This window comes from Antrostomus carolinensis, unplaced genomic scaffold (genome assembly GCF_000700745.2).
Source record: "Antrostomus carolinensis isolate BGI_N321 unplaced genomic scaffold, ASM70074v2 scaffold38515, whole genome shotgun sequence".
NCBI lineage: Eukaryota > Metazoa > Chordata > Aves > Caprimulgiformes > Caprimulgidae > Antrostomus > Antrostomus carolinensis.
The window spans coordinates 1-11,695 of NW_010316482.1; the positions used below are offsets into that span (position 1 = coordinate 1).

The 11,695-nt window shown below is 37.5% G+C and overlaps 1 protein-coding gene across 1 annotated transcript; it reads right to left on the reverse strand.

Annotated features, from left to right (window-relative positions):
• Positions 1 to 2,022: 2,022 nt before the first annotated feature.
• On the reverse strand, positions 2,023 to 11,175 carry TMEM184C (transmembrane protein 184C). Its single transcript, XM_010168284.1, has 11 exons — positions 11,155 to 11,175; positions 10,269 to 10,399; positions 10,135 to 10,171; positions 8,272 to 8,477; positions 7,396 to 7,470; positions 6,378 to 6,471; positions 5,154 to 5,266; positions 4,367 to 4,466; positions 3,371 to 3,542; positions 2,171 to 2,888; positions 2,023 to 2,066 (listed from the first exon to the last, which is right to left on the reverse strand). Exons 1-10 carry the CDS (start codon positions 11,173 to 11,175, stop codon positions 2,596 to 2,598), a joined length of 1,242 nt encoding a protein of 413 aa, XP_010166586.1. The 3' UTR covers positions 2,023 to 2,066; positions 2,171 to 2,595.
• Positions 11,176 to 11,695: the final 520 nt, after the last annotated feature.

Sequence of the window (11,695 nt, forward strand, 5' to 3'; positions counted from 1 at the left end):
TTTATTTTTTTTTTTTCCAAAACAGAGGTGATGATTAAGTTATCTGAAGATAAAGTAACTGGATACCATCCTTTATCCAGGGGATATAATGTATAACAAAATGTATCTGAATTGGAGTAGAATGGAGGCTTTTCATACTACACAGAAAACATTTTTTCTTAAAAAAAAAAACAAAAAACAAACAAACAAAAACCCCAAGCAAAACTAAGATCTATAAAATTAGTTTCTGTCTGACACAACTAAACCTAGTAGGTGCAGGGTATTTTCACCAAAGTGCAGTTTTAGAGAGAAGTGTTTAGGCTTCTTATGCTGGAAGACCTCTGATCAAAGTGAAAATATTAAATTATAGTGGTTAGGCATATTAAGACAGCAATATGAGTAAAAGAAAAATTAAGGACATATCCTACCTTTACTCAGTCCAAGTAAGGGGCTGAAAATGACTATTCAAGCACTGTGTTAAGTGAGGCAAGAGCAATCTTTAAGACTTCTGATTAAAAGCTGGGAGAAGATTAGGCTTAAAACAATGGAGGAACAAATATGGTTAGTATAAAGATGAAGGACTATTTGTGAACTTTTTATATAAACTGATAGGTCATGCTGTGGCCTGCTGTTGGAGTAGCAGCTTGCAAAAGACAGTGTCTGTGTTATTGAAACATTTCTATTTGTTTTGGAAATTTGATAGAAATCTTTAATGGAAAGGTATGATCCTATAAGCTACTGCAATGAAAAAAATGAAAAGGAAAAATCCCTAGGTGTTATGAGCTTTTACAAGTTGTTTCCTTTTAGAACATGGCTATTATATGGATAAAAAGATACCTGGAATCAAGCATAAATAAGTAGATTCTGATTCTCTGTAAGCTCCAATAAGAATTGCCTTTTCAGTATAAGCCTTAAAATACTGAAAGCACAAGCTCTTGTACTAGTTGCACCTAAGATCCCCTTCTTTCATGGAGAAAACAGTTGTGTTCATGTGTCATTCATGCTCTTAATAAATTAGTGTAGCAGTAAATCAAACTGAAAGAAGACAAACAGTTTAAATAAAATCTTTAATTGCTTATTTACAACAAAGGCAATAATAACTTGGCAAATTGAAAATTATGATTTGCACTTTATCACTAACTTGAGCTACAGCAAGTACATAGTCAACTATAAAATATGCAGCCTAGTGAGTAAGGCGCAATATTTACATCACACTAGTACTGCAAAAAAAAAAAAAAAAAAAAGAAAAAAAAAAGAAAAAAAGCACTTAAGATGAATGTACTGTCCCAGCCAGAGTTAAACACTGATCCTGCAAACGCTAACGTTGCTGAAAAAGAAACTTCAGATGCCACTTAAAAGGTCAGTGCTCTAGTTTGGTTTAGGTTTTTTTGGTTTGGTTTTTTGTTTTTTTCCCCTCAGATTGCAAACATGCAGTAGTAGTAAAAATCTGATAATGGGATAAAAACAATACCCCTCTCTGATTTTGTCAGTTTTTGCAAAGTAACGTTTTGATGCGAGTGTACTTCCTGGTCTGACATCTAATGCAACTCCAGTACTAGACTAGCTACTTAGTTTTACCTTAGCAAAGGTCTTCTGGGGTGATGGGGGGGGAAAATCAACTATTACATTTGAATCCAGGCTATACTAGGAGCATAATACAATAATCACACACATACATTTATGAACACAAATTACTACAGACACATTTTCAAGATATCTTGCTTTAACAGCTTAGGAAAAAACCAAAACTTCAGTGTTCAAGAACTTATTGCAGCCCAAGAGAAAGAAATCGTTTTTGTTCTAATGCTTCCTTTTTGACACCATGTATTTTAGGTAGTAACCATTATTCTTATTTTAGAAGGATGGGAAGTAAAGTAGTCAAGTGTAAGGTATTAATCCAAAACCTATCATCCTGGCTATCTCTTCTGAATGGAAAAGATACATTATGAGCTACACAGACAACAGATATGCCAGCCCTATGTGCTGGGCATGGAATTCTATAGCAAGGCCCATAGGGAATGCTTTCTTTGTATAGATTCTTCACTGATGCTCTGTAGTAATTGTCTTTGTGAAGGGGTTTTAGTTAGCTGTGCAGGAAAGGGAAGAAGATGGCATCTGTACAGAAGTTACCGTTTCACCCACACTTCATTCAGCGCTGGGGTATGGAAGTTACCATCATTAAGAGGACAACCTAAGCTAATACAAACACTTTTTGCTACAGCCCTCCTCAAAGTACATTCTTGAGATTAAGTTGTCATTGCTAGTAGTACTTACACTTCATCTTTAGAAGAACAGTTATTTTTTCAAATGTTTCTTTTGTATTAATAAAAGTCAGTATAATTTTGACATGATGTGCAAGTGTTTAGCAGTTTAAGGAGTTGGTTCTTAAATTTATGAAGAAACCTTTACTGTGTGCGTGTTTCATATTCATGGGGCACTCCCAGATACTCACGTCCATTACAGATTCAGAATTCAGATGTTACAGCCATATCCTCTTCCTGTCCACACAGTAGCTCTTCCAAGCTTTCCAACTGACATCACTAGCAGTGCATGTTAACGTAACATATGTGGCAAGTATATTACAGACTCCTTGACACGTTCAAAGAAAAGGTGAGTCTAACTTTTATCCAGAGCCTTCTCTGATAAATTGTTCTGTAATTCAGGTGACTCCTCAGCATCTTGAATGGCAGAAGCATTATAAATGCCATCAACAGCAGGAGCTGTCGTTGGTGTTGTGAGAGGTGTCACAGTGTGTCCAAACCCCTGATAATGACCCATGGGTGAAGATGGCATTGAAGAAGCATCAGAAATTGGGTCTTGAGTAGACGAAGACAGTAAACTTGTATGCTCATTTTGTTCATGATCCTCAGCAAAAAACATTTTCCTTGGCTGGCCCAAAACTGTCCTTCCTAGAATTACACCAAATGAAAATACCTTTTAATACTTCCAGCAGTATACCACATCAACTCTAAAACAGGCATGTTAAATTAGGAGATTAATCTTTGTTTTGTAAGTTTTACATGGGCATTATTAGCTTCAATAAATAAAAGGATGTCTTTCCATAAAAAAACCACAACAACAACAATAATAAGGACATCCTTCTCTTCTGCCTAACACACCTGAAACTTACTCTGAGATCCATCTATTTAAAAGAAAAATTAAAACCCAGACTTTTCAGTCTAGTTTTTAATTTTTAAATCTTTAATCTAAATCAGTCAAGAATACAGGAAAGAGCAGAGTGTCAGATAAACCATGAAATCCTCTGGGGATGCAGCTGCCACTAATTTGGTCTGGAATGTTCCCAGCGTACTACAGAGACAGACAATGGCATAAAATAAAGCTGGAAATACACACGCTGTTAACAGATCACACAGATCTGTCTGTTACTTACCCACGTTTCGAACCTGTTCTGATATATCTGCCCTTATATCAGAAATATCCCACATGGCAAGAAAAGAGTCAAAGCATGACCCTTCTTCAGCTTCTTGAACGTAAGGTTTATAGGAAAAACTGTAGTGATGTGCAATAGCAGCCAGGAACATCTCAACACAAATGATAAAATCCTGCAATGAGACAGATACGGAGTTAATCATTCATAACTGGAGAGAAGTAGTTCCTGCATTTCTTCTGCAACTGAAAGACTGCAATTGCCTTGGGATACTGGCATCACCTACTTTCCCAACAGAGGTAGGATATTCTTGGCAAGCTTCAGAGAGCCACATGTACTATGTACGTACTGGAATCAGTCCTTGCCTGATGGACTGGCTTGCTGGAAGCAGATATGCAACAAGCAGCAGCTCTACAACGAATTCTTGCAAGAAAAAAGGCAAGGGTATCCAACAGCAATATTTAACTGGGGCACATTCCTTCTACCGAACACATGGATATGGAAGTGTTGAACATAAAACTCACTTGGGAGTGACTGGCTGAAACTCAGTGCAGCTTACAATAAATTCAGTACTAATCCAGCCCGTGTTAATTAAAGGGAATATAACAATATTGCATGAGATCAGCTATGTCATCTTACATGTAGCCAGAGCGAGAGCCAGAGAGACCAAGAGAGGAAGAGCCCCTCACTAATATACTGGACATGGTGTGATATGATATGGAATATCCCATTGGCATATCCAAATGCCAATTTAGCTTATTAACTTAAATATTCATCACCCCCTTAGATCTTGCACTTGTAGACTAACAGAACACAAAGTCCTTCACTTCCAGCAACAAAAATGCAAACACTGGTGTGTTATCAGTGTTTCTCTCATAACAAATCCCCGGCTGAAAAGCAAAACGCAGCACAATTCTAGCTACTGAAAGAGAAACCTAGCTCTGTTCCAGCTAAAAACCAGGACACCATTCCTCCTAAGTAGTAATTTTCTGCTCCTACCTGTAGGCCTGTAGCCACAGCTTCCACACTTTGCCATTCCCAGGTGCGTTTCTCAGAAATAACGCCAACTTTCACCAACAATGCAATAAGCACAGCTTGCCTATAAAAATGATTTTTTCTATTATAATCATTGTAACAGTAGTGCCAAAAAACCTGCAAGCAATCTGGTAAACGAGGGCTGTTCATATGTGTACGTATGTATGTATATAGGAAGAGTCTTACAAAAAACTTCCTGTTTATATATTTAGATTTTAAGAGGAGGAAAACAGACTTAAGAAGAGATGCAATTCATCCATGGTCCTAAAGACCAACAGAGAACACAACCAAAGAAGAGTCTGTTGTTCCAGTTAGTTATTAGAACAAGCTGCTTCTCTTTCACAATATTTCTGCAGCCCACAGAGTAATGTTCAGATAGTCAGATGTACTCACTCATTAGCAGCTAAGTGTGAGCAATGCTTAAATAGTAATTTATAGTTATATTATCTTTGAAAAAGTTCTTTACTTTTACTTTAAAACATAAATAAGTTTTGCTCTGAAATAACTGCAAGGGATTCTAAAATAAATTATGTTCTTAAGAATCACCTTACAAAACAGCAAGTCTAAAAATTATCTCAAGTGAACAAGACTGTTATGTCCAACATACTAGTCCCCTCTTGCCCTCACAGCACTTCACTAAGGTTATGGGTAGATTTTTTGAGGCCTCTAACCTCAGTAACAAATCCTGCCTTTTTAGCTCTTTCATGATCCACCCTGAGAGCAAAAAGTAAAGAATAAATAATTCACTTACCAGAAAGAAACAAAAACTACCATCTTCACACAAAGGAACTTGCCAACAGGTTGGATAGGGTTCAGTTCTTCACGTAGGACTTTATAAAACAGCACCAGACAATACATAGCAAACTAATAAGGAAAAGAAAATGAAGAAAAGCTTTCAAATCCTTGTTTATTTTCTGAGGGAGTTGTTTTACAGCAACTCATCAGTTAAAAAAAATTATCTCAGTACGATACAAACTTTAAAAGCTCTGATCTGTTTTAGAAAAGAGGCTCTGGATTTATGGAATCTTTGCCTCTTAAAGCAGACTTTTTTTTTTTTTCCTTAACCTGAAATTGTATTTCTGAAATGCATGGTATGGGCAGACAGAGACCAAGGTCATCTATCTACACACTAAAGCAAAGCAAAGGAAGGTCCCATAAGGTTTTTTCAATGCCAAGCACATCTCTAGGAGAATGGCATAAAAAGCACATGATTTCAGGCTTCTGGTAAGAACACCTCAAATGTTACCTCTTTCTGAAAGGTGAGGTAATTAATGCAGTCTTCACTGCAAGTCTGAACCAGTTTCCTATTAGTGACAACTGCAAGCAACCAAGCTAATGTACAGCCAAACCTCAGGAATTGATCTCCCCCCTCCATGCACGTTGTCCTAGCCGCTTACTACTAAGTTTCTTTAATCAATCATGTCAACCAGTTGTCCCAGCAGAAGGCACTTACAGCTCCTTTCGTAACAGTCACCCAAACACAGGGGTGGCAGTAGGAGGAGGACACCCTTTCCGGACGGGATGTCACGCTGCTCTGACTCCTCCTGCTGTTGCCAAAAGAAGAAAAGCTTGGAGGCTATAAGGCCAAGCAGCAAGGAGTCAGAATGCTGCTCTCCTCTTGCAGTAGCTCATGTGTAGTGTGCTCTGGGTGAAGCAGAAAATGATCCCTCTGCACTCCCAGTAAGCCACTAAATGCAATCCCTGACCTCCAGAATGAAGGGGTAGAGAGGTGGGACACGTCATTGCTTTATGCACCTTCATAGTAAAAGTAAAAACAGATTTAGATTATCTGTTTTCCTAGTATTTTGCATATATAGTATTTAACAGATAGTAACTTTGACTTACAGTGGGAAATATCCTACCCATAAGACTTGCCAGACATTAACACAATTACTCTCAATAGTTCACACAGAAGATTCCCATAATGCTAATATGATGACTTAAAAAAGCAGAAAGATGTACCCTTGATACTCACTAGCTGTGACATGTTGTTAAGTATAACCAAGTAAGTCCAAGCATTGTTGAAGCTGAAGTTTCCTTCATCATACACTCCCACTAGTTCACAAATTCTGAAAGAATTTTTAGAGTTAATCACTATGTAGTAAAAGATCACCTACTTGAAGTGACAAATCTCATTGCATTGATCAACTGTCAGAATCCAAAAAATCTCTTTTGGTACTCAAATATGGGTATTAGGAGTCTGCACAAGAATCAGTTTCCAACAGCATATGGCATGGGAAGTTCGTACTGCATTTTCCACAGAATAAATAGTGTTTGAATGCAGGGTTAACATATCCCACTGTTGGATGAATTCAACAATTCAATGTCTTTATTTTTTTAGCTGATTTGCTTTTAAGTGTTAGAACACATACAGCTAATATTTATATTTCTATAGATATTCTTTGTGAATAGCAACTTTTCCCACAGAATTAAGAGTAATGACCATCAAAATGAAGTTCATTAAATTAAGCTTTCAGCATCAACACGCATAACTACCTGCTATTCCTTTACAACAACAGGTTATATATGTATAGAGGCACACAGTCAGGCTTGTCACGTGCAACATTTAATAACATTTTGTCACAAGCAAAGTTTAATAACATTTTTAAAGTTACATGAAACCTGACTTTAAAAATACTCAATTTTTGAAGCCAATGAGAAAACAGAGAAGGAGGGAAAAAAGACTCTAAAAATTAAGAGATGTTTTATAAAAATGTCTTTCCCACATAAGCAGTACTTGACATTCTCTACCACTGCTTTCAGCAGCAGCCATTAAGTATTTATTATTTCAATTCTGCAAATAGTCATTTGCTATAGAGAAGTCGTAAAGAAATCACAGGTTGATTCAAATTGCTGGGACACGTTTAGCCTGTAACACACCAAGCCTGCTTTCAAACTGCCTTGATTCAATACAAAGAGCATGAAAATTTTTTCCAGCATAACTTAACATTACATACTGAAGATCAATATTAATTATTTATGAACGTACTTACAAAGCAATAATGGTAGTAAATGGTCTGACAACAGTGTACTGCAAAACACCCAGTTTACATCTAAATAATAAAACTCTGCAAGAGAAACACAAAATTCATTGCACAAGAATTTAAAGAAAATTCACTTATGGAACTTCTCTGTTCTCAGTAGTTTCACTAAACTGAATTTTTATTTCATGATAATTTCAACTTCTGCTTCCAGGACTTCGGAAACTACAGTGTATAGTGTACATATGTAACACACAGAAGACCTAGACTTCTATAGATACACAACAGGAAATACTCAACGGTTCACTTCTTTTAGCCATGGAAAGCTTCTGTCTCCAAGCTAAACAAAGAGAATGTAATTTTCACTGTGTTTGAAGATGTTTAAGAATGACTTACATTCATAGTTTTCCTTTAACATTTTAAATAGCTTTATCAAAATCTCTTAAGAGAGATGCTTATCAGATTAAGCATGCAGAAGCAAACAGTTCAGGGGCATACAGCTTTTCGTCCTTCACCTGTGGAAGTAAAAGCAATAGTCTATCTGGCCTACCAACAATTCCACATGTGGTTTTTGGCAAATATTATGTGATAGCAAAGGAAGCACATTCAGGGAGACCTTTTTCTGATATTTTTCAAAAATAAGGAAGTTTCCATCAGCACCACCTGAGTCAATGCACGTTAGTAACCAAGTGCAAATTATAGGATGTTTTACAGCTAGAGGAAAATGAGTTCACTGCTGCTTTCAGTTGGGGTTCATAGTTGTTAAAAAAAACGTCTGCAAACCATAAGCTGACTCGGCCAAACAACAGTTATACTACTAAATATGAAAACAAAATGTTACTATCTGTTTACACAGCTTAAAATGTTAAGATGTCATCATATACTCACTCTCCCATAGCCCATGATGGACAACAACACAGAGGCGGCAGATGTCTCTGCTGATCTTTTGCTTCTATTATTAATACAAGGTTTGGATACCGGTTGGTTAGATAATTTGAAAGAAAAACCATAAAATTATAGATGACATAAGCTTCATAGCATTCTCGACATGTATCCACATATATTGCAATGTTGGGGTATTTCAAAGCTATCCACTGTAAGAAGAGAGGTACACAAAAGGTTATGTGCAAGAAAGGCAAAAGTGATTCCAATGAAAACACTGACTGGCTAGTTCAGCAAGCAATTCATTAGACAGCAGGCACTAATTAAACAGAGCTCAAAGCATTTGGCTACTAAGAGTGTGATGTTACAGCTAGAAAATAACATTCTGTAAAAATGCAAGTAGAACTTCAGATTGCATCTCTGCTGCTTCAAATGGAAGCATGTTGAAGCACTGCACAAGAGACACCATCTTTGACCACACGATTCAGTCCTCCATTTAAAAGTAACTAAGGAGATGGTTCCCTACCCATAACCTACTCCTGTGAGGAGGGAACAAGATAGAACTGCTCCCTGAAATTCACCTGGTCATTGTCAATATGGGTTTGAGAACCAATTTTAAACTTTATTTCTTTTGGTATCTAATGTGTAAATGTTTTCTGGCTTGTTTGCAAAATACAGAAGAAAGCAGCAGATTAACCTTAAAGTGGCAGTCATCCCTCTAAACCAGAGTTTCAGAGAGAAAAGTCATTTTTTTGCAAAACTCTGATTATGGATCAGCTGTCAGAGCTTTCAGCTTTTAATTTTGAGTATCATCACATTGCTGTTGCACTGAACAGTGCAACCTGTCCTACTGGGTTTTTTTGTTTGTTTCTTGTGTGGGGCTGGTTTGAATTTTTTTTGGGGGGGTCTTCTGAGGCAGGTCTTTTGAGCTTCCTTTGCTTCCCTAGGTTGTAGTAGAGTGAATGTTGCGCCTTCTCTGACCTTCTTATGAGAACTATGGGAAGATGCAATACTGCATCTCGTAAACTGAGAATACAGTATTTGAATCTGAGAAGAGAACTTTGTGTTCAGCTCAGATTAAGCAACCTAGAAGGATACCACATATGCAGCAAAGGCCCTAAGATCCAGGAGTCTGGGGAAAGATCTCAGTATGTTAGAAGTGTTCCTAAATGGAACACTCCTAGATGGGAGAAAAAGCAAAGAAAAAGTTCCTGGAAAGCTGTCTTTTATGGGTGAAACAGAAGTATTTGCAATGTCAAGAGGTGATGACAACATGTAAGCACACATTCTACACATACAGTCCCCAGATGTAGTATGTTGCTTAGCTCTGGCTGAAATCATCTCCACAGGTGACGTATTTACATGAACCATATCTGGTATGGCAAATAAAATCTATCACATAAAAGTATTCTGTGGTGGATTTTTTGTGGGATCTTACCCTTTGCCCCCTGAAGCAAAAAGGAATTTTAGCACTAAGCATAACTCAGGAAAGAATTTTAGTACTAAGCCTAACTCAGGAAAGAAAGGTAAGGCACTGAATTTTGAGACAGGACTTGGATCAGTCTGGTTTCCAGTTCAGCTGTTACTGAAGATGGAAGGAGCAAACCCAGGCTCTCACTGTACCCCTTGACACATGTCACTGAAGGCAAGGTTGAGAAGGAGTAGCAACGGCGATCCCACAAGCTCCACAAGAAGAATGTGATATCACTAGAACTACGCTCCTGACACACTCCATAAACAGGAATGCCCAGAAGTTTCTAGGACTAGGACTCTCCATGCAGCACAGCTTCTGTTCACTGTGACACTGTTTTCCCTCACTCCCACAGCAACAGAATTTTATTGAGCTGGTAACAGTAAGAGGACACTTACACTGTCTAAACTGTAAATCGGCACCATCCATAGAATCCTGTTACAATAACAAAAGAACATTTAATATTACTAGAAGTATTTTTAGTCTGAATTAAATTCAACATTTGTAGCACAGGTAAAACATGAAATGTTACCTTATTATTGGTTTCTGTAATTCAGGTTGAGTATAATGGACCAAGTGTTGTAGTATTCCCCAGAGAGATATCGGTATAGTCATTAGCAGAAATATCCCAGCGATAAACCATGCCTTGGTATGAATTCCAACCTTGCAAAGAAAAAGAAGAATGCAAGATCAAACTTTCAGTATTAATACTTTAAAGTTTTACTAGCTTAGCAAGAAAAATAATTTGTCTTTCTTTCTGTTACTGTGAATAAAGTTTTAAGATGGACATTAAGTACATATCCCAATATTAAGTTTAGTTTTTCCAACTGTCCCTTTCAAATACACAAAATCCCAAAGTCTCCCAGTTGATATGGCTTAGAGTAAAACTTAAAAACTCGAAAGATTAGTTTGGCAGAACCAAACAAAAACATCACCAAGAAACATGAAATGTTCTACAAAAACATAGTAATGCTCACTATTTAATTTATTGAAAGCCACAACAGGTTTCCTTGCTTTAGGTCTAGAACCTGTCTCAGTTCAGTGCTTCATTATAAAGCTTCTGCAAGCTATGGTTTTCAAGTATTTTTAGCTTTAAAATTAAGTTCCAACTAGTAATGAATTTCAACTAGTTTCATTTAACAATCTGAAATAGATACGCATGTGTATAATGTTATTATATACATGCCTAATAATCACAGGGCTATGATTTTAAACCAAAGCTCCTTGAATTAACTATGTAATCTTAAGTACCAAAAACTGAGAAACACACTAGACTTATCAAACAGCTTTTTTGTTTAGAGTTTCTTCTCTGATCCCCTGCTGTACATCAACATCCCACATTTTCTGCTGCTCTCTAGTTCAAAGACTGCTTCTGAGTAGTTTCTGAGTAGATGTAATGATTTTGAAATTTCAGATACCACTTCAGCATAAACATCCATTGCGGCTGCCCCCTCCCTGGAAGTGTTTAAGGCCAGGCTGGATGAGGCTTTGAGCAACCTGGTCTAGTGGAAGGTGTCCCTGCTGATGGCCGGGGGGTTGGAACTGGATGATCTTTAAGGTCCCTTCCAACCCAAACCATTCAGTGATGCTAGGATCCATTATGCTAAACATACGAAGGCATGAGAACAGAGTTTCTAAATTGGAAATTTAAGTTACAATCAAGGCAGATTTTACTGTCATTAAGTGCTTAAAATTATACCACGAAAAAGCTCACCTCTGTCGGTACAAGGCTAAAATACACATTCTAAGGTTAGAATTTTACTTTTTGTTAGCAAAGTAACGCTGTCACAGGCGTGTGTAGCTCATCCGTCCCTGCTGGGGCACGCTGCGGTCCCACCAGGATGAAGAAACTTCTCTACCTGCTCCCTCAGCTCTCCCTGATCGGACAGGATGACCCAACACACCAGGTCCTGCACAGCGACCCCGGTGCGACCGGCCACCGAGCGCCGAACCGTGAGG

Excerpts from the sequence above, each read along its gene's own strand:
- TMEM184C (XM_010168284.1), bottom strand. The coding sequence starts at position 11,175 with ATGGATGTTTATGCTGAAGTG. Across the intron at positions 10,400-11,154 it reads TGGATGTTTATGCTGAAGTG|GTTGGAATTCATACCAAGGC; the intron begins GTATCTGAAATT and ends TTTCTTTGCAAG. Across the intron at positions 4,467-5,153 it reads GTAGTTTTTGTTTCTTTCTG|GCAAGCTGTGCTTATTGCAT; the intron begins GTAAGTGAATTA and ends TCATTTTTATAG.